This window comes from Oenanthe melanoleuca, chromosome 6, assembly GCF_029582105.1.
Source record: "Oenanthe melanoleuca isolate GR-GAL-2019-014 chromosome 6, OMel1.0, whole genome shotgun sequence".
Lineage (NCBI taxonomy): Eukaryota > Metazoa > Chordata > Aves > Passeriformes > Muscicapidae > Oenanthe > Oenanthe melanoleuca.
Genome location: NC_079340.1, coordinates 27680265 through 27704623, shown reverse-complemented (window position 1 = coordinate 27704623; position 24359 = coordinate 27680265). Strand labels below are relative to the sequence as shown.

The following is a 24359-nucleotide window of genomic DNA, read 5'->3' as shown; positions in this document are numbered from 1 at the left end:
TGCTCCCAGGATTTCAGGGTTTGGCTTTCATAGATTCCCTGTCAATAATTCTCTGTACATATCAAGGGTATCCAGACACCTTAGCAACATTCTTCCAAATGGGGAATAAAAGCACAAAAACCAAGTACTTCTTAAACTCAAACTTAAGGAACTTAGGCATTCAGAGATATATTTAATAACTGCACCATTTGGCCAGAAAGTAAAATAAATATCCTTACTCTTTAAAAAAAGCTTTTAACTGTATTTTTATAGTGGTCTCAGTTGTTAGAATCTGTTTTAAACTCTGATTGGGTGCGTCTAATTAATCTATTTTTATCTGCAAATTTTGCACATGACTACTCATAAAATATAATCTAGATTGCTTTTCTAAGACCTGAATGGAACAGAAATGTAAGTTTTAAGCATATGGGGCCCTTGTAAAGAAAAGCCATAACTAACATAATTTAGAAAACTGCAGGTCAACCACAGCATTCAAGACTATCCCCATTGCCAAGGTTCCTCTTTCAGATTAATGAAGCAATGACAGCACGGTTGTAAAAAACCTGACCTCTAAAAAAATGACCCTATGTGGATCTTTAAGGGGCTTCCAAAGCAACCCAGGGACAACCTCGTGGTAAAATATCAAAGCAGAATGGAAGTATACCAAGGTCAGATTTCTAAAGCACTTTTTTTGTCATGCAGCAGTCTTCTCATCATATATTTACTGCTATATAAGTAAATACATCAAGCAATATTAAATTATGAAAATTATGGCACCATGCCAGTTTTTATAATGTCTCCCCATCTCTGTGTCTTCACCTTTAAAAAAATGCAGTAGGTATTTCAAATTATTGAACAGAGTTCTTGGCTCACAACACATCTAAATGTCTAAAACTTGTTATAGACTAAGCTCAGAACTTAGAGAGCAATGACTGGTTCAGATTTTCAGAAAAGCAGGGAAAAGGTAACTGTCCTAAGCTTGGTAAAATTAATTGCTCTCTGGAGATTCTTATCTCTGTGCCTGGGCTAGAGGAGTGTGGATTATCAAAGTGCTTTAGCAACCAGCCTTTCAGAAAGGTAAGCTTGACTGAGATGAAGCCACACGAACAGTTATTCCACATTAATATGAAAAACAGTGTTTCCATGGGTAATAAAAAGCTGAAGCAATCTATCCAGAGGACTATGTCACATATAATAAGAGAGATAATCAAAAGTATTCTCTAGCCCAACTTGAACATAAATAGCATAGGCTCTATCTCTAGGATTCAGCTGGTTTCCAGACAGCACCCATTTTTTACAAGACAAGGCATAATACTCCATCACTTGCAAGGTATCTAGGAAAAGTGATGCTGATAGCATCATATATTTTTTCTTCCAAGCATTGTTCAAAAACTCATGGTACAAAGTAAATAAGATTCTGAAATATACCTATTAATTATTTAATTCTTTGTAAAATATGTCAAGTTTTCTGAAAAATATGTCCTTATCAAATGTGTGCTGTGAGATTTGCTTTTAAGTTGGTGAAATGAATATTACAGAAGAGTAAGTCTGATTCAAATCAATCTTCATAAATTCCATTTTTTAAGATTAATTACTATATCCAAAGAGTAATTACTACATCCACTTCTTTTGTACTTCATCAGTTTCATAACATATAAAGTATATGACTTGCAAGAGAATACAAATACCAAATTAAATATTATAACTAACTAGGCAAACCAAAATATTATTCTAATTAAGAAAAAAAAAGGTATAAAGTACTTTCATGAAAGATGATAAAAAACTACTGGTGTGTGAAAGTCAGAAAGTTAAATTAATTCTGATCTTAGTACTCACACTATTAATCAGTAAGTGCACATTCTACAAATAAATGTAGACCAATAAATAATATTATGCTCCAAAGTGAGAAAGGAGCTCAGTTTCATTAAACATTAAACCCACATGTAAACTGAAGTGAGAACAAAATCAATAGCTCACACCATCAGATGCCTATGAAGAAGCTATGGAATATACAATTAAAAGCTACAGAATTAAAAATGCAACTGTTTTGCTAAGGTATTAGTTGCATATCCATTAAAACAGGCAGGAAATAACACATACATGTCCCATGTACTGAAATTAATGATTATTTTTAGTCATTCTTTTATCTTTCTCAAAGCAAAGACATTGCATTGATATCTGCAGTGAATGCCATAAAAAGCCATTAACTAGTCCTAAAACAAGGATCATGTCTCAGCCTCTTCTACCACTGCAGGCAGCTGATAAACGCTTGCCAAAAGCAGATCCAGGCAATATCCACAGGCTGTTCCCACCAGGAGCATGCATGAGTCCATTTCCCAGGCTGCTCTGAGACATTTCCCATTTTTTGGCTCCCACGACAAGTGATTGCTTTTTGACCCCAGTGTTAGCTGTATGATTATATTTAAAGCCCAAATATGAGCTGTATGTTTACATTTAAAGCCCATGCATAAAATATGGACATCAACATCAGGGAAGGGAAAAACTATTTATGGTAAGAACAGCAGGGACACAAGATAGGAAAAAGATTATGGACTCATTCAATTCTCTTCTATTTATAGCCTCTGCAATCCCTTAGGGAGGATTTTCCAAAAGTGTACAGCTCAAAGGGTTGGAACCACTCACCAGAATGAAAGCTGACACCCACCTAGTCTTGTCTTATCAATTTTCCTCCAAACTGTATTCTTATCATATATTTACAAACAACAATCTTCTCTGCTCTCAGCCACACTCCTGTGAAATTAAATCTATCACATCCTTTTACCATCTCCTAAAGGCTCCTCATGCTTCACTCAGCCTTAATACCACTTGACATGTAAAGCCTTTTTTGAGTTTGCCTTCCTTAAAAGTGTGTTGCCAAAATAGTAAAAAAATATATAGGGCCTTGATGCTGCTATGCTTTGCCCCACAAACCAAAATCTTTAGACAAAATGGAACAAACATCTGTAAAATTTATGAATAACTTGAAGGTGCTTGGGATCAAAATTTTAAAGAATCACATTAGCTGGACTTCAGAAAGCAAAATTGTATTTAAAACTAAAATTAGAAAAAAAACAGTAGAATACATACCTATATCATATGCAAGAAAGTCAGCAGAAAAACACTTTGCACCATTGCTCAGGGAAGTATCATTATGAGTGTTCCCACCAAAAATGAGCATAGCTCCATTGATTAGGACAGCTGAATGAAGGTATCTTGCAAAGCCACTCTCTTTCAAAATAGTCCTAAAAAACATAACAAATACATACTAACACCTGAAAACCTGCATGTGGGCATCAAGAAAATTTGTACATGAAAGCAACACAAAACAAGAAAAATAGTAAACTATAGCTATTACTCAGGACACACAAAGACATTTAATCAGATTGTTTCTGGGATTATCCATTATGGTACAAAAATTGTGTATTTATTTAAAATACCACAATTTCTGTTAAAATAAAACAGTTTGCCAAACAAACAATGTAGCTGAAATTAATTTTAACATTTACATTCGTCAGAAAATATTACTGATATGGTAAATTTTACTCAAAACTGAATGAAATAGTATTAATAGTATTAATAGTATTCATTCATAGTATTAATACTATGAGGATTCATGATTCATAGTATTAATTCCTATTCCTATATATCCTTAGTCATGTTAGTTTTTTGCTCAATAAATGTAATAAAAAAATTCTTTAGAAGGCTAAGATAATCTTTAGACTATTCTAAATATTGCAAAAGGAAAAACATTTTTTTCCTAATTAATTGAACACTCAGACCAGGAAAATAAATGATAGAAAGCATTCTAGGTATGATAAAAACACTTGCACTGCTTCATAAACTTATTCAGACTGGTAAACTCAAACACAGTGTACTTCAGTGCTAAAAACAAAACTGTCCAGGCACATGGAGGCTTTGATCTCTCTCTTTATTCACTTTAGCCTCTGTGTGTGTGGTCTGCTTTGTGCCAATGGCACAGCCCCAACAGTAGCCAAGAGCTATCAATGCCACAGTTTGAAAGTGGCAGATGTGAGGCCAGTAGAAAGAACAGAATACAAACTTGATTCAATCCCATCAAATAAATCTTACCAAGGAAGAGAGTAACCATTTGTGGGTTTTGCCAGATGAATTAGTTAAGCAGACCAGCTGTAGACATGTTTGTGAAGAGTTGATTAGATCATCAGTACAAAATACCTTTTACTTTCTCCTAATAACCTTTCATTGTCTCAGTAATCTAAGTTTACAAGTTTAGAGTCTCATTTTCATTTATGTTACTACACGCTGCTCAAATCTACAATTAAACTGTTAGTCATTCGTTTCCTGTAACAAATTGACTCAACAATATTTCCTTATGATTGAATAATACTGTCTCTTCTGAATCACTCTCATATTTGTTCAGTATTTTTACATCATCATCATGTTTGAGGGAGAGAGTTTAAAGTACATCTCATTTTTCTTACATAACAGCATAAATCAATCAACAAACTTGAAATATTTTAAGTTATACAAGATTGCATGTTTAAACAAGTTGAAAGGAAGGTATCAAACCTGAATTCTCATATAATTATTGAAATAAATTCCCCCCTAGCCCTGGAAAGTAACATCAAAAGAAATATCAAAGACTAAATGAAAATAAATGAGCTTTTTTATTGCTTAAAAATGTGACAATTCCTCCAATCCACTTACATACCCACACGCTTTTGACCCCTTTTTTTTTTGTCCTATTAAGCAACTTACTTTTCTCTTGTGTATTTCTGATTAACATACTTTGAAAACAGAGCATCACATAAGTGTGTTTTTCTAACCACAAATTGGCTTGATACAGGATACTTATGGTGCCCCCAGATAAACGTGGTATGTGGGATCAACACAGAAAATCAAAACAACATGGAAGTAGAACAAGGCATTATTTTGAATTTATTTTCAACTGGCAACAGAGGAATTCTGCTGCTATGACCTGAAAGAATTATAACATCCTAAGAACATGTTATCTTTGTCCATTTGGACTACAGATACCTTTCTGTCTTTTGCTTCTCCAGTTTTCTACAGCCCCTATTGCCTAATTTGCACTAACTGCTATACACCAGGCTCTGCCTTGATGATCCTGCAGATGTGTACAAATAGTTGTGTTGATCACTAAAGGCCTGAAGAGACATACACTGTTCTGGGGAAAAGTAAGGACTCTCCCCTACACAGTGGATACAAAAAATTTCCACAGGTTTTCTTTTTGGAGCTACTCATTTTTCTACTTGTGACCCAACTGTGTTGCCCCACTCCTGCTCCCTACCATAGTGTAGGGATTTTTTCCCCTGTAATATTTGCATATTGTGTGCTGAGTTTCATCCCTCCGAGCAACAGCAACTTTTCCTCAAGATTCAGCAGAACTGGAAGTTTGCTAATTTGGACGTGATTTTCACTATTCATTAGCATCACTAATGAGGACAATCTAGAGAACTCTCCAACACATATCAACCCCATGCAAATTCTGTGAGTGTCTCAGCACGCTTCCCCCTGAATCCATTATTTATGCACATATTTGTGTATCTGCAAACATTAGCCCGTGTTAACTATGCCAGTGCCAAGTGCAGCATGACTGTAATGGTAACAGAAATACCCAGGAGCCAGCAGGTGCTTCCACTGCTTCAGGCCATTATCCAAGCCCAGCTCCACGTTGTGCCCCAGCTGTAATGCAAAGCAATGCAGGTATTGCCAACACTAATTCCCCATTGTGTATTAGAAATCAAAGTATTGCCCCCTCACATTCTGAGAAACATAAAGCTTGTTGAGTTAATATTAAGAAATTAAAACCTACATGCAACTCAGTTGAACAGGTAATCAGATTTGTATACCTCAACTTACTGATACCTATGAACCTCTGCCAGACCAACCAGAGAAATGGAATTAGTGCCAAACAGTGAGGACCAGAAAACGGCATGGACATGGGCATGAGAGAGGCATCAAAATTCCAATTAATAGCTCCACCAATCCATTGACTCGAGTCTAGTCCCTCACCACAATTCTTCCATTTTGTTGCACAGAACATATTGTTCTGAAATGTGAAAAGGATACAAAGGTATCTGCATGACTTTGCTAGAACCTCACTCTACACTTCTGTTTTCTTCAGTAACCTATAAGTTCATTTCCTACATTATAAATCCAACTTACCATGTCCGAGTATTAACTTCATATCTGTAAAGATCATCCACCAATCCATATTTATTGCCAGGCAATGCTTTGTATCCACCATGGACATAAATAGATTTTGTCAGTTCATCATACACACTGGTATGGCCATATCCACCTTGAACAATTGCTCCTTTTGTTTCTGGTACAAGCCAAGAGTTAGACCCTTGAAGAAACATTAAAAAAAACATAATTTAAAGGTTTATTACTGCTAAATCATAGTACTAAGAGTTTTAAGTATATAAAATAATTTCCAATGCAATTCTAAATACAGCAATAACTATTGGGATTTGTTTTAAGAAGTAGTTTTATACCAATGTATCCAAATATCTGCAATTAGATAATGTCAGACTATTATCTGCTATTGTTAATCAAACCACCACATCATTGTTACAGCTGCCAGGCAGTATCTCATCTTCCCCCACCCCACATGATTTCAGCAGTCACATTAAATAAACTAAAAAAAAAAACAAAAAAAAAAACAAGCTTTTTGAAAATATGAAATTAGGAGTTATGATTAATTTTCGCCAGAGATGGCTGATGAGAATTCAGTGCTCCAGCTCCTTCAGATTCATTAGGAACACCTGTGCTCAGTCATGGGGAATCTGGAGGAGCCTGGCAGAGACTGAACTGCAGTGAGTCATGAGAAGCACATAACATAAGGTAACTCCAAGTGTCATGGATACAGGCAGACACTTTGGGAGTAACTGCAATGTTATTGAGCTAAAATCCATTTCCAACCACTGTTTCTTAGTTGTTTAACTGCAAATATACCTATTCAGTTGCAGAACACTCACAAAAGAATAATTTGATAGCAGCCCATTAAATCCCCTTTTTACCTCACATGATTAATAACTGCAAAGAGACACCAAATAAAACCAGCCACAATAGCTGTTATGACTGAAGAAGAGAATGCAACTGGAAAATATTTTACCTTAGCAAAAAAAAAAAAAAAAAAAAAAAAAAAAAAAAAAAAAAACACCAGCTCTTAAGTGAGTTCTTACTGCCTGTAGCCCCAAAACGTCTTTTTTCCCCATCTCCATCTTTCCAGGTGATGATGTAAGCCACAAAATGAGCAAGCCAGGAGGAGGCATTTCCTGCACAAGGCAGCCTATGCAGAAGAGCCTGTGATGACTGGGAGTGCCACAGATGTGAAGAAGCAATGCACTTCCAGCCTCTTGGAGATTGTCAGAAGGACAGACAGCCTGGACAAGGACATTCAACATGGAGCAGTCTCCCAGTTCCTAACCTCAACTGGCTGCCATTATAAAGTTACTTGTCCAAGGCTAGCACACAACACCATACACCTTGCTTCCTCTGAAAGTTAGGTTAAATCCCATTCCAGTTTTTATCTGATATTATAGGTAGCTTAGATTAACTCTTTCTCATGAAGAGGCTCATGATTGTCAGTTATTATTTTGCTATCATACTTTCCTGAAATAGTTTCCAGACACTGACTCTATAAGTCACATTTTTTTCAGTAACAAAAGCATGTGGCTAGCTATAAAGTATAGATTCTGAGGAAGAATTGTGAATATGAATGCTGATATTTGTGTAATACACTACTTATAGCTAACACAGAATATTTACATTATTTATGTGCACTGTAATGTAAGCAGTTTTTTATTTCAATCCCCATGTTGGACATTATCAAGCTATGAAGTGCAATTTAAACACAAATATCAAATTTGTACTGATAATACTGTGTACTGCATACATATTACTTTGATAACTACAAGATGTACTTGATACAATTTCTGTAAGAGGGCTGGTGAGGAGTCAGCCTGCAGATACACTTTTCTATTACCAACAGTATCTCCATTTATGTATTTAATGATCAGTCCTAGAGATTGGCATATGCATTTTTCAGGCAAAAAGAACTATTCCTCCACATAAATTGGCACAATGCAGTTGATAATATGCATAATAAAATATTTTGCATTTCTATCTGACTGTTCATGTAGCATTTATGGAGCACTATGGTTTATGTAGCAATGGTCGTATTTGATGATCCTGAGGTGTTTTCCAACCTAAATGGGTCTGTGGTTCTGTGTAGCATTTAGAACACTATCACAATACTTCATATGACTTGGGCAGAAATATGAAAACCTCTTCCTTCTTGAATTAAAAAAAAAAAAAAAAAAAAAAGTCCTATGAATAACTACTTAAATTTAAGAAAGGAGGTCCAGCAACATCTTTCTGAAATAAAAGCCAAAAGCAGGATGACAGTTGCTCCTTCTACTTCCCATTCTAAAAATTAGCTGAATTTCAAATACTGATATGTGTACATACAGTTTTGATATAATTCATGCTTCAGCATCTTGAATATTATATGATTCAGACAAAAATACAATCCTGTCTATATTACTATGCATATGATCTGACTTCATGAAGCAGCTTATTGAATCTTCACCTACCTATTTGTAAACAAAAATTCAATTTTTATTGAAGGTGTTTACATAATCCTTCTCATACTCAGATCCCCCTCTTTCTATCATTATAGCATGAGAATACAGAAATTTATATATTTATAAGAAGTACTTGATAGATCAAATTAGTCATGTGAAACTGTATTCTCAACAGCTTACAAAGGCAAATGCAGAAAGAGCTTCAGAGAAGCCAGAAATAAGGAAATAAGATTTTTTAATTTTTTTTTTCCAGATTTAAATTTCAAGTCTAGTACACAGTTTAAAAATAAAGAGTCACTGGTCTGATCTGTCCTTATCATAATACAACTTTCAGATAGATCAGATAAAAAGAACAAAATGTACAAGAAGCACCTTGGTGTGCCACTTTCATTTTATCATGGTGACAAACTTGAAAACTTTACAACCAGGAAGCCTATGCTAACTTTAACAAAAAAGAGGAGGCATGTTACATCATGGGGCCATTTCTTTTTACATTATTTCAAAGAAATACTTATAATCAAAAGCAATCTATAACCTACTTCTAAATCCATTAAAAAAATCACTCTAAAATATAGTGATATTATGTTAGTCCAAAGAAATCTCCGTCCTGTAAAAGAAATAAAATCAAATCACAGAAGAATTCTTCAGAAGTTTCTTAATATATAAGGAGCCTTTATAAACCTCAGCTAAAACAAAATACAATTATTACATTCACCTTGAGACTCACACTAAGATTCTTAGAAGGTTTATGAGGTACTGCTAACCTAAAGGGAAATAAATTTCCCTGGGGAGTAGCCCAGAAAAGCTTTATGGTCCAAGTTAGTAAAATCATTCACATAATTCCCATATCAGGATTTACTGGTTCCTCAGAAGTCATAAGTCTGGGTGCAGCAAGAAAGGACAACAGGAAGCTCTTTTCTTCCTGCAGCAACCACCACACCTTTGGTGTGGAAGTAAATTCACGTGCCTTTGCATGGTTAAAATCTGCCTGCAAACCCTGTCCAGTTATTCCAGAGTTTATTTTACTCTGATAGAAATTACTTTCTCCCCTAATCTGACAATGCCAGAGACATTTTGAGATGGGGTACACCTTTGATTGGCATGTTTTATTAACAAGAACTACATACCTACATGAAAAACTAGTGATTTCCACAATGATTTAAAACTACTTCAGGTGTTTCTTAAGCCAGACCCCATGGAAATCATGGTCACAGCAACTAAAGAAGGCTTTAGCACCAGAATTCCATGTACCAAGTTCATCAAAGAACTGGATCCTAGAGGTTTCAAAACATATGACCAAAAGGATAAACTGCCTCTATGTCTCTCTCTTTCAGTAGGTATGGTAAATGCTTGAAAAATAGCCTTCATTAGGACTAAAAGCCATTACTGATAACATGTAGAAACAACAATGCAGTACAATTTGAAATATTAAAGTAATATGCTTTTAAAACAAACAGAGAAAGAAAAAACTAGGTTCTTATTTTTCTTTCTATAATATCAGAAGCCCTTATTTTTATGAAATTTCCTTTCCTATTCAGGTGAGTTCACTTTCTATGTCTTTAAAGTTTGGATCCTGAACTTCTGAAGTCCTCCCAAAAAAACAGTCATTCTTAATTCAAACCACCAGCTGGAATTTTATGGTTAAAAAAATGTGTTCCTCCAGCTGCAAAACTGTAGATAAATGCCATGGCCAACACAATTCAAGAAAATTTTCCACAAAATTCATTTAACTTAGAGGGGAGGGAAAGGAGGGAGATGCAGTGAGGTGAAATGAAACATGACAATTCTCTGAGGCAGCAATGGTTCAGGTTCACCCTGTTCTGCAGAGTGCTGTGAGCCCCAATAATCAATCCTTCATCAGATGTCAATGGGTTTCCACAGTAATACTCTATACTGTTACAAGTTTCCTTTGTACCTGAAGCAAGTGGAGAACATTTTCTCTAATAAACTAAATTTCTCACCAGAACATGACAAAAATATACTCTCAAAAAGGAGACAAATTGACACATAACTGACAGAGAACTGCTTTCTCTTACTCTAAGCTTATCACTATGGGAAGGTTTGAGGTGTTTTTCTTTCTCAACTTAACTACACTGTTTTATTAATCCTCCACAAATGTAGCTGTAACATTTAAAAAAAAAAAAATTAAAACAGGAACAAGCTGTCCATTCCAACCATAAGGCCATCAATAAAATCAGCCAGGCAGAAAATTTTACACTGCAAATCATGCTCCCTTCTTCCTAATTAAACTAACAACAATAATAGGTGAGAATAAAACTGGTACTTCTACTCCATATTAAATTAGCAGCTTGTGAAGAAGCAAATAATTTAAATTTTTCCAACAGACATTACAGTGAATGAGTATGCAGAAAGCTAGAACATTGCTTCCTTCAGAGAAGAAAAACATCTCTGTTAGGTCAAAAAAAAACTTTCTGAAAGTAAGGTTTTTTTTAAAAAAAGACCTTTAATGCTTAATAAATCTTAGAAAACTGTTGTGAAACATCATTCTAAGACCAGAATTTTGTAGTAGCTTTTATGTAGTTAAATTGGAATTTTTCAGTGTGAATAAAGCACATTTTGGTGCTCTTCCTATTACTGCCATTCACTTTTATCCTTTTTCAACACTGTTATATAATTTTGACACTGCCATCAAAGATAAAGCCAGAAAGCATAAGAACCATCTGAGTTTTGAAGGGATTTCTCCAATCTATAAATCTGTTTAAACAGTGTTTATATAAATATGCATATACAAAAAAAAAAAAGAAGTTAAATGGAACAATTAAAAACACTTATTATCCTTTAGCATGCAAGTGTACTTTGAAATTTTGTATTATGCAGTTCACAAGGGGAAACACAGATACACCTGGTAGGTTATTTACAGAAAATTAGGGTCCATTTTTAATTATTACCTCTAACAGCAACATGTATATCTTTAAGAGAGAACCCTATATATAATGATGAAATAAGTTACTACATTTAAAAACAATACAACAAAATGAAAATAATACACCAGCATTAAAAAACCTTTAAAATAACTAAATTTTTGTTGGTTTTGCTCTTCTACTGTGTGGTGAAAACAGCAAGTCTGTGTTAAAAAACTGTATTTCATCACAATTACCACAGTGAGGAATTTCTGGGTTCAATTTTTATCCCCTTAGGGTACCACAACCACATACAAAAATGGAAAGAGTCATGGTGCTCCAAACACAGATGAAATGCTATTACTTGACAAGAAATCTTATGTACATAAGTTGAAGGAAAAAAGATGAGGCTTTATTATTTTGGAAAATACACATTTTTCTTCCTGAAAAAAGAAAAAAATCACTTTTTTTCACTTTAGAAAGAAACAGCACTTTTTCTATCAGTATGTGATCAAAATGATTTGAAAGTGACTTACTGATATAGTATTCTTGCACAATGCTTGTGTAACCATATATAGAAGAATATCCAAAAATTACAATCATAACCACATCTCTGCTGTCCAGCTCTACTATGTGTGCTGAGTGACCTTCCACAGCATACTGCTGTCCATGGACAAGGACTGCAGGAATTCTGGTACTCCATGTTTGGCTGGGTATGTTGAAAACCCACAACTCATCAGTGACATTGCCATAACTCGTTTCAATTTTGCCTCCATACATGTAGATGTCTTCCTGTAAAAATGGGAAGGGAGAGAGGAGAAAGCAAATAATGGATTACAGAAAGATAACATCTGAACTGCAAACTCCTCTGCTGAGCAATATTTCATAACTGAGCAATCTGACTTAAATCTTCACATTTAATCTTACATTAACCACTCAATATCAGACACTAATCCCTGACAATGATACTTAAACTAAACCAACAATGATAAGGAGTCTATTTCTCTGAAAAATAAACCCAGTCATGAAAATGACACCAAAATGAATCTCAGAGAGATTATTTCTACCAGAAAACCTTTAATTACATGGCTCTTCTAATCCATACTGCAGCATTCTATTTTAAAAAAAGCTAAACAGAAAGGATATTATATTGTTTTCTTAAGGAACAGTTCACAGAATTAAAATGTGATTTTTCACACACTCAGTCTATGGGGATTTCGTTCAGCACATGCACAAGAGAGAACATTCTCTTCCACTAGCACAGTAATTTAAGTTCTGAGAAAATCCAATCACCAGAACCCAAAGAAAAGGGTTGGAAGGTGCCTTAAAGATCATCATCTTCTACCCCCACCACATGGGGAGAGACACCTTCCACTATCCCAGGTTGCTCCAAGCAATCTTCCACTATCCCAGGTTGTCCAACCTCACCTTGGACACTTCCAGGGATGGGGCAGCCACAGCTTCTCTGGGCAACCTGTGCCAGGGCCCCCCCACCCTCACACTGAAGAACTTCTTACTTAAACCAAACCTGCCCTCACACAGTTTGAGGCCATCTCCCCCTGTCCTACCACTCCATGCCCTTGTAAAACATCACCCTCCAGCACTCTTGTAGCCCCTTTGGGCACAGAAGGGTCTACAAGGTGTCACCAGAGCCTTCTCCAGGCTGAACAACCCCTGCTCTTCCAGCCTGTCCCCTGGAGAGGTCAGACATCTGACCACCTTGGTGGCCCCTCCTCAGCACATTTACTAAAATCAAGTCCCACAGGGAAATACTTTGAGTTCTTTTTAAGGAATGCAAAACAGATATTCCAGCCATCACAAACCACACACCTCAAGCAGCAGAGCCATCTGTTCTGGTAAGTAATGAGTGATTTACTTAAATATTGACTGAAAGCAAATCTGACTGAATTTCGCTTCATCTGGATTTGCAAGCCAAGGTATGCAAAGTCACAGAACAAATTCCAGATTGTTGGCTTCACAGACTTGCTCAAGGACAGATTATGCTGGATGGAAAAAAAACCTCCTCTGCTTCTGAGATTGATACTCAGTCTTTGCTAGGACTAACCACCCTACACACTCTGCAATGATGTACAATTGGGAATTATATTCTTCAATGTAATATTCTGGAGCTTACCCTAAACTCAGCCCTACTAGGTTTAAATTAAAAAAAAAAAAAAAAAAAAAAAAAAGAAGCTGCAGATTTAGCACATTTGGCAAAGTTTGACTTGACATTAAATACTCAGAAAAAGAGGCTGGAAGGAAACTACCAAACATACAGAAATTTCAGACACTGTACAAGGAGTTAATGGATTTGTAAACATAGATATGTAAATTTCAGATTATTATCATCCTACATATCAAGAAAGATGAACTCTTGACTCTTTTTGAATGGGCAGGCATGGCAAATATAAGTGATCAGTAAAATGACAAGTCTTTTCAGTCCAGCTAAACAAAGGCTTTAGAGGGTTATAAAGCTGTCCCATACATCTGTGATTGATGGTAATGAACAGAATCCAGAACAGTAAAAAAAGACTCCTCATTACCCAGAGAGATTAGTCAGCAAATGCCTGACCAAACTGCTTGATGCACTTCAACCACACACTCAAAATTTCTGTTAAATTTTCAACTGTTTTTTTATTTGAGGCAGGTGAACATTTCTCGATTTGGAATTTAAATCTTTCCTATGCAGGGATCCTCTGTGCTATGGTTGGTGTTTGAACAAAAGATGTTCACAGAAGGAATTTGTAGTAGGATTAGAGAGATATGTATCTGAACCCATTCTTTTCCAAGAAGATAAAACATTTCAAAGAGCTTGGTAAAGACCCACAAAAACTGAAGAAGGATGTGAACTGATCTGAAGGAATGGCTTGAATAAATATTCTTCTTGAAAGGATCCTATATGGCTCATTCCTTACAATATCATATGGATCTCCAAAGTCAAATCAGCATCACTAAAACTGTGAACTTATTTCCAAACGCTAATAACTGACTATGTTATGAAGAGAGAGCTAATTAGGGAGCTGCAGGGGCTGTACAATAATATTTGAAAGAAAATTTATATTTCTGACACTGAGGAAAGACACTTGAATAAAAAAAAAAAAAAAAAAAAAAAGGTGACCTAAAGAACTGCATGAACTTTGAAATTATTTCTCAGACAGCTGACAACAGCAGTGTCCTCCACACAGTTCTGCTTAAATGATTCCAAGTTCAGATAAAAGAACACTTCTGTGAAGAGTGATCTTTTAGGTGACACAGCAGATCCTGTATACAAGAATATTCACAGAGAAAAAGACAAAAAGGTCATGACAACTGCTTTATCAGCCACAAAAACAGATTTAACTAAGCTTTGCTAAAGGCTATTTCTGAGATGTGAAAAACACTTTAAAAGAAAGTGGTGATTAGCTCAACATGGAGAAAAACAAGCCAGGAGACCAGTCAGTGGAAGAAATACAGAACTCACATTAAAAAATGTTACATGCATACTTATAGAGGGCAAAACCCAACATCCTACACATATGAAGGCAGACATTTATTTGGAAAACCTTAACAGGAATGGATTGTAGGAATGATACATGTGCAAATGGTCCTATGCAGCAAAAAACTGGGACAGAAAAGAAGAAGTCCCATTATAAACTTCACACTACCTTTATAAATTATTTCTATACTAAATAAAAATCAAGGTATATGCTAAAGGTGAGGCTTTCTGGAAGACACAACACATAAGATACAGAGTTTAAAGTATGCTAGTATACAAACACTGCTGACCTTTTCCTGACTGAAGCATAGTAGATAATTGTTTATAAAAGAGAAAACCAAGCAGGACTGCAAAGTAAAATAATATATATTTTTAAAAGGCAATAAAAATATAAAATTGAGAGTCTTTATGAAATTAGTACCAAAAAAGTGTGAAGAATCTGGCCCAAATTAAAGACATTAAAAACTGTCCTCAGTCTAGAGGAGAGAGAAGGACAAGAAGCAGATTTTTCCATGGAAGAGAAAACAAAAGAGGTAGATAAGCACCAAGAAGATACAAGACCTCCAACACATTTGTATTTTAAAGTTCTGATACCAGGCATCAAAACCAACACCTTCAATTACAGCATGAGATAGAAAAGTTGAACAATTACTCAATAAGTTAACCTTGGCCATATTATATATATTACATCATATGAGTAACATTCAGCAAGAAGTTACAGGAACCTTGAAAGACCTTGTGGTTTTTAAATCAAAATTTCATATAACTATTACTTTATGCAAATTGAAGTTTAGAAAAATACATTGTTTATTGAACTTCAGAGTTCCTGCTCAGTAGGGAATTCCAGAAAAATGAGAAATTTCTTCCTGTAAACAGAGCAGGTCGACAGCTCACTCAATCATGACATTCCCACCTCCAGATCACATCAGTTGGTTTCTTGGCAGGTGTTCAGGTTCAAGCCAACAAAACAGAAAGTGCAGCTCCTGTTTGCTTCAATGGAACCAAACCTTCCCAATAAATGTTTCCATTTTCACAAATCGTGTTTTTTCCCTGAAAAAACTACTTCAATGGAAAATTTTGATAACCCATAATGATAAAAAAAGATGACAAGAAGTATATGATCTGTAAATATTTGAGTGTGCATATTGGAGAGAGAGGATGACAGCAGAAGGCAGGAATGATAAGACCAAAGCCAGGATTTGAACAAAACAGTTAAATCACATTTCGCAAAAGAAGAAAACATTTATTTGACCTAGGATTTCTTTTATTGAGTAATGAATGACAGACACATTTTTGACTGGACAAAATAAGACCAAGAGAATAACTCAAATATAGGAGAAAAAGTAAACTGTCACAACTTGAATGTTGGAACAATCAATACAACTTACAGCCATAAAACTCCTCTTAATGTCTTCATCTTATTGATACCACCATCATCTCTGGAGACCACATTTGTTAAATAACCAAATAATTCAAATAAAATTAAATGCCTGATGGGAGAGGTTAAAAAAGAGGGAACCAAACTCTTCCCAGAGTAATCCAGCAAATAAACCAGATGTGATGTGCATGATTTGGATTACAAGAATTCAATTTACATATAAGAATAAACATTTCTCCTTTCTCATTGAGAATGGTCAAGACTGGAAGAGGTTGCTCAAAGATCCTTGACAGAGGAACATTCTACAGTGAGGAAAAGTGAAGCAGTTTAAGGAGTATATATTAAAAGATCACCAAAAGATCAGGAACACTAATTTGTCCCTTAAGTCCCAATCAATAGACTGTACACCAGAGCAGAGTAACATTTGTACACATCTCACACTGAATCCTGAACAAATAGCCAAAATCATTTGTTCCACTGACCTTGGACATGTTCTCTTCCCTACACCTTATCTCAGTGTTAATATTGATTTTATATTTCATATAAATGCAGTAATTCAAGACTTCTAAAACCTATCATATTTTTATTCCTAAGACTTCACAATTTTTCTTTTTCCTAAAAGAACAATACTTAGCTGCTCAGGCTGTACCTTGGAATGACAAACTCTTATGCAAATCCTGTCTGCATTCCAAAAGAATCTTATCTGGTAGATACCACTAAAAAAAAAGTGTAAAAGAAATTGTAACAAAAGGGTAATTTATAATCCATTTCTAATGAATTGGAAGGAAGTTAATCACATTAAAATAACCACATAATTTTCGTTTTGTATTTCTTAACTATATCATGGCTACACAGAAAAGTTTCTCTCTCAGAAATGAGTTTTCTGCCTTAATTCTTATATAAATCTAAACTGCTCCTGAAGAATTGGCCAAAGAAATGCTACTCACAAACCACATGAACAGTCATTCTTTATTTTCTTGAAACAAGATCATGAATCGTTTTTTCTCCCCTAGACTGTATCCACACCTTGGTATAGAAATTAACTTTATGGAAGCTAACAGAGCACTAACATTTATTAGGATTTTTTTTCCTTGTACTTCTACCTGAATTCTAAAAGTTTAGTCAAATCAGTACATCATTAAGGAAATTCTCAATTTCTTTTTTGCCAAGCAAAATACAAGTCTCACAAAATGTAATCTGGCAATAACTCATCCACCACAAGCTTGTTTTTTGCATTCAACATCTACCACCTGGTTTAGGAGTGTCTAATACCTCCTTTCCTTTCCACAAACTGTTATCTCCTTTAGTATGGTTAACAGATCAAGAACATTTTATGTGCTGTATCAAAATTAAAAATTAGTTCCATTTCTACTTGATCCAGTAATCCTCCCATTAGACCAGGTCTGACAGACTGGAAAGCAGTCTTCACTTAACTCTTCCTCCTGAAGCCTCATTTATTAATTTTTAGTTTGTTGTGGGATTATATCCTCTCAGAATAAGAATCTGAGTAAGTTACAGGAAAGGAATATTTTAACTTATGTTCCCAACAGGACCAAATTCAAGGTCAAGACAATCGTACATCAGGAAGTCAACCTAAGCAAAGTGCTGTCACTATTTCTTCATTATTTGCAGTTTTCCAATAGTTGCTAGGTTTAGTTAAAGGTATTAATTTAGCTGACCTTACTTGGACTTCACTTTCAAACCAACTGGAATATAATACTGAAACAAGGAATGAAAAATATGACACTTCTACATAAAGAACCAATCTCTTGACAAATTAAGGCACTTCATGGAAGGCAACAGGCTTTTCTCAAGACTACATGCAAAAGTGTAGGGCAGCTCATCTCACCTACTTCTCACACTTTTGAGATCTGCAAATCAGAGAGTAAGTTGTGCATAAGGTGTAATTCAAAGTCACAGAACAATAAAACTACAGAAATTGCTGGTACAGCCTACAAATAGATATTTAATAGAATAGTTAGAAAATACTTTTATGTTTCCAGTGCTATTCAAATTATACTACAATACCAACAAAAACAGTCATTAAAAGAATAACAATAAATCAACTGGTGAAAGATTTTATCTCATTCATAATAAAGTAGGAAAAGTTTTTACTCTTTTTTGCTTTGTTAACACTAACTTTTGATGAGACCAATAAAAATACCAGAAGATATATACAGACTCAACATCAATACCAATTAATTTGTAAAAAGAATCAAAACAATTACCCTTTCCTAATAAAGTTTTAAAAGTGGAAGAAACATTCATAAAACTCAAATGAGTTAAATTAAATTTGACTATATATAAAATGGTCTGTGTACTTCATGATTACCACTACATCAGCTTGCCTGCTTCATCTCTATCACCAGTCTCAAAGGAAACAAATCTCAGAGCCCAGCCATCCTTCCACTGCCTTGGGACCAGCACCAGATCAATTATGAGGCCAAAATCAACCAATTTTGGTGATACTACCAAAAACTAACTGAGTAAAATACCAGCAGTGACCACACTTACCTTGCAGGCAACTCCCTTTCTCCTTAATTCCAGGGATATAGGAGTTTGGAATTTACTCTAACTCCCTACCTAGTCATATTTATCAAAGCTATGTGTATCTACTCTAAAAACCTCACAAGTAATTTCCTCTAGTCTTTTTATAAGCCTATTTCTTATATAAATTATTTCAAAGTACATTGAAATTTTCAGTTATCAAGGTGCCAAAAACTCCATACAATTTCTGAGATGCAGTAGAACCACTTGCTAACAGCATCTTTCCATAACCAGCCTGAGCACTATTTAACAGTTTACCTGGTCTAAAAGCAAGAGCTCTTTTATGCTCTCTCCTCTAAAAATGCATTTAAAGTCTTGAGAATTTGTTATAACTATACATCAGTGGGAGTCCTCAGATCTTTCTTTCTTCAGAATAAAGAACAGTACTTCAGTTTTTACCAAAGCAGTTTTCTGAGGGAAATGGGCACAATAACTTACTTCATTCTCCACAGTCAATCACACAGCTGTAATTTACCTTGCACCACAATTGGGCAACACTGTCTCTGCACTCTCACCCCAGCCTAGCACTAGGCTCTGAAATCTCAGGAGCTCAAATCAAAAACTTAATCTAATTTCTTCTCTGTAGATATTTTTTTCCTATCAACCATAAAGGAAACATTACACAATTACTGGTAGAGAGCTGAAAATACAGCTCAAAGCTGCCATCTCCAGGTGATAATTATGTTCTACTGCTCTTCACTCTAAATTATTTTTTCTGTTTCTGACCAAAGATCTAAAAGCAAAAATATCAGAACTTCATCCTAAAAAATTAATGTAAGAACTTACTCCAGAAGGGTGTACCTTTTCCCCTTCAAATTTCTTTGACTTGCATGATCAGCTCCTTTTGCCCCATGTAACTTCTGACATTTGACATAATCACTGCTACAAGCAGCATAGTAGTTAATTATTTCACATAGGTTTGTTATTAGTGAATCTTAATTGCTAATTAACATATGTCTTCATATGTTAATTAGTCAACAACAGCCACAGCTGCTTCACCTTTACTTGCAGCTTTCATTATTATTAACATGAGTTACACTTCTTCACTGGGATCCAAAGAGATGTCTGAATTAACACAGATCTATCATATTTAATATTTGCTGGTGAAAGGACTTCTAAAACAGTTACCCTTTAGTTTGGAGTGTCTCAAGAAAATATTAGCACCATCAAATAAAAAGGTTAAATTATATTTTAAGGCGTCGTTCTGAACTGATAAATGATACATTACTTAAATGTTTCTTGACTAAAAAGTCCACATTCCACAAGAACTGTAATAATCTAAGTCTCTGGTCAAAAAGATCTGACCTTTCAAAGAACAGGTAATACATTAGCAACAAATCAGGGAACTGACAGCAAGAAAAGCAAGCTTTGAGTTGATGTTAGGGCATGCACAAAACCTAGCTTGTATTGCTACTGAAAACACCTCTACAATATTCACCAGCCAAACATAAATTCAACCTCTCTGTAAGAGCAACAGATGCCAAGATAACATGACAAAACAAAATATCAAACCATGCCTTTAACTCCTCCTAACTTACAGGAAGCACTTACCAAATAAAAGAAGAGCAAACATAAAAAGAAACTACAATGTACAACTAAAAGGGTAAAATCTTTTAAAAAATATTAAAAATGTGGGAAAAAAAATGAGTTCTAAGACATTGTAAGACATTTTTGCTCAGATTACAAGAACACTTCCTATTTGAAAAAGAAAACAAAACTTTCCATTACAAATAACAAAATAAATAAAGTTTAACTTTAGACAGAAGGATAATGAAAACCTAGATGAAAAATTAGCATTCAAAACAAAGTTAGAAACTCCACCAGATTAAAACAGAGACTCACACCAAGGCAAGCTATGAAACACCTTAGTGAGATGTCTGCAAAATTTATGTAAGAAGTACTAAGACATCACTTTTCAAATGCAATACCAATACACCTAATAAGATACTTTGTGGTGCCAACAGACTGTCTGAAGGAGTATTCTGAGAAGTGAAAGCCATAGCAATAAAATGAGGTTAACTTTCCCAGATGAGTTCTTCATGGTAGACTTTACAGGCATTTCCATAGCAAAAACTAAACATGGAAAGTTACAGTAGAAAAAGAGAAAAAAAAAAACCTGGCAAAGAAAGTCCCTGGAATCACTTCTGAAGAAATTAAAGAGCTAACCCCTGTCTATAGTATGTAAATTCCTGCTTAAAAATGTGTCCATACCAAAAGACTGGGAGAGGAAAAAAGGACAGAATTCAGTGAGTGAAAGAGACAAACAGATGAAGAAAAATTCTATGAATTTTTGAAAAGGGAAGCTATATCTTGCAAATAGAACATTGACTTTTTCTGAAGAAATCAAAGGTCCAGATGATACATGTACATGAAATTTCCAAAAGATGCTTGATGATTTTGCACATGCTCTAAAGGACCTAAGATGTTCTGGAACAAGGGAAGCAGATAAATCTATAAAGTAAAGTTTGGGGGAGAAAACCAGTCACTTCTTAAATGAATAAAGGTAGTTAGTGGTGTCCCACAGACATATGCAACTGGGATTTGCTTGTTCAATATGTTAAAAAACAAGCTGGCAAGAGGATGAGTGGGAAAGCAGCAATACTTTTTGACTATACTATGTTATTTAAAATAGCTGAGACACTTGTCAAACACAAATAATTGCAGAAGAATCTCCTAATACTGCATTGCAATACAAAAAAAACTTAAAGAATAAATAAATGCTCAGTTGCATAAGGATGAAAAGACGCCTATATGAAAAAACCAATTTAAAGTGTAAGCATATGGGGAGGGGGTTTTGAATTGCCTAGCATGAGATCCTGATGATGTAACTGACAGTAATGTAAAAATACCAGTTGAAAGCCAACAGCAGATTTTCAAAAAGCTGAAGTACCCTAAAGAGCTAATAGGAAAAAATATTAGACCCTTAATTCCCTAGTACATCAATCTCTGAGGTAAGAACACACTAAAGACTGATTCCACCTTTCTCAAAAGGAGTATAACAGAAGAGGTAAAGGCAATTGTACAACATTAATCAAGGAATGAAATATCTTCCTTATAGAGGATTATTAAAAACACAAGGAATTTTCAGTATGATAAAGAAATGGTAGAGGGTGTGATGGCCTTACAGAAAATCATGAGAAGTATGAGGAAATAAATGGAGAATAAGAAGTAGGAATTATCAAAATTAAACCAGCTCGTACCAGTTTCTGAAAAGGTTTCATTTCTTAAAAAAAATATTCTGGAATTCTTAGGCACAGGATGATGTCAATGTCAAAATAAATACATGGTCCAAAAATTTTTACAAAATAAATAAATAAACAGCAGGGAATCATAATTTTCCCACAAAAATACTATCCTATTTTAGGAAATCTCAGCTGTAAAGTAGGACAGTATTCTGAGGAAGCTTCTGTAAGTTCCTGTCATTTTTTTCTTATATTCTTCCCATTGGCATTCACTGTTACCCATTATTCAAGAGGTGTTACCAGGCAAGATGAACACTTTGGTCTGACCTGATACAATCCTTATTGTATCAAGGCACCTATTGAGGTGCCTTACACAAAGAAATGAAAATTTGTGACACCAATTCTGTATTTCTCTGTCATAGCTAACAAGTCTGTCAGCCTCTGTAGCTTGTCTCCCTGACAGCCCCCTCAGGCTGTGTTGGAGCCTTCTCTCCAGTCCTGTCTCCCTGAGCTCCTGGATTCCCTGAACAGTCCCCATCCCTGGACCATTGCTTGCCTTGACACTGCTGAAGGACCCTGCTACCAGAAATTGGCTCTGCCTGTGGGGTTCAGCCCCTGGAGAGCAAGAGCACTGCCCACAATCCCAGTTATTTCTCATAAACCCCTCTGCCTTTTATTGGCAGGTTTAGCTGGGAAGGTTTATGGTCAGCAAAGTGATTGAGAAGTATTGCATAATCTCTGTTCCAAAAACCATGCAATACATCTAAGTACTGAAGAAAACATTAATACAAAATATTTAGAAATTAAATTATGCTTAAAAGTTTCTGTTCATGGTGGCTCATTTTAAGATCACTAACAGCACACACATATAAATTTCATATACAGAATACTGAAGAGTCCAAACCTGATACAAAGCAAGAGTGTGTCCATATCTCTGGAGTGGCCCTTTGGATACAGGCACTACATTCCATATACTGCTTTCCAAATTGTAGCTAGAAGAGAAATAGAAAAAGAAACTTTTTCAACCTGCAGAGGAAATAGAAAAGCTTGTATGTTCAAACTAACTCTAATTCTGACATGGTAATTTGTTAATGGGGCAACACAATCCTTTGAAGTATTACAACAGCTCTCTGACTTGTCACAGAGTACTAAACATTCCTCAAGCAGAACAGGAGCAGCTCTTTAAGGGACCCATCAACAATCTCAGAAAATAGGAGCAACTAATAAAAAAACACAAGGCTTGTTCTGTTATCAGTCATGTAAAAAACCCCACCTCACCAAACTGCTCATGCCCCATGCTTTTGAGCTAATCTGAAGATTTACTGTTGGCCACCCTCTTAACTATACTGTTGATTTTAATTCCATTATATTTTAATTAATTAATCAATTCACAGCATTAGATAAGAGAGGTAAAAAATAAATTACAAAGGTAGAAAAGAAAAATCCAAAAGATGATGTGATTTGTTTTGGATGATTGCAAATGTGTGGAAGAAAGCAATAGGTAGACAACAGCAGAAGTAAACATGTTAATAATACACTAATAAACATATCCTAACACTTGCATTTGCCACATTTAGGGCCTCTACACATGAAGTTACCATCAAAATCACCTGGCTGCTATTTACAGCTGCTTCTGCTTTGTTTTCAGTAGGTGGTCAAATACACACACATATAAACTGCCAGAAGTATAAAGAAGTGGAATAGAGGTGATCTGCCTGACCCTACTGGCATGGCACCAGCAGGCAAAGTGCAAGCACTAAATACAAGTGTCCTGTAACCATAAACAAACATCACTAATGCACATGGCTTTCAAAATGCAGTTCACCAAACTGAAGTACATATAAACATCACCTACCTTGATGTTGCCCATACTTTCATTTTCTACAATCATAAGAAAATTACAAGCATAAAATAAGACCATAAAGAATCTAAAAGAGACATAAACCTTTCAGCTAAATTAGGAGACAGAAGCCCCCTCCCTGGTAGGATCTGTTTTCCCTGAGCCCCATCAGAAAGGACATGACAGAGGAGAAATCACTCACTTCAACACCATTTGGAATGAGCTGTAGTTAAAGGTGTATCCCCCAATCACCCACATGAACTTCCCATGGAGGACAGCCTTGTGGGAAGCACGGCCCACAGAGGGGCTGAAGGGCTTCACGTTGGGCAGGATCCAGTAAGACTCCGTGGAGGGGACGTTCAAAGAACAATCTGGACCTGTTTTGTAAACAAAAGTGCAATTTGTGCAATCTGTTAGACAGGGATGTTAAAGCCAATAAAGCAGAAACAGGGGAGGCTTAATTACAGATGTCAGGATTGCTCATTCTGATAAAATATGGTGTACAC

At 35.3% G+C, this 24359-nt stretch overlaps 1 protein-coding gene across 3 annotated transcripts in view; it reads right to left on the bottom strand.

Annotated features, from left to right (window-relative positions):
- Positions 1–24359, bottom strand: part of ATRNL1 (attractin like 1) — a 425814-nt gene that overhangs the window by 347460 nt on the left and 53995 nt on the right. For all 3 annotated transcript variants that reach the window (XM_056494988.1, XM_056494990.1, XM_056494991.1), the window contains exons 6-10: positions 24056–24230; positions 22918–23005; positions 11968–12223; positions 6145–6328; positions 3067–3221 (exon numbers count right to left, since the gene is read on the bottom strand). In XM_056494988.1, coding sequence (XP_056350963.1) covers positions 3067–3221; positions 6145–6328; positions 11968–12223; positions 22918–23005; positions 24056–24230 — 858 coding nt within the window. The remainder of the gene's footprint in view (positions 1–3066; positions 3222–6144; positions 6329–11967; positions 12224–22917; positions 23006–24055; positions 24231–24359) is intronic.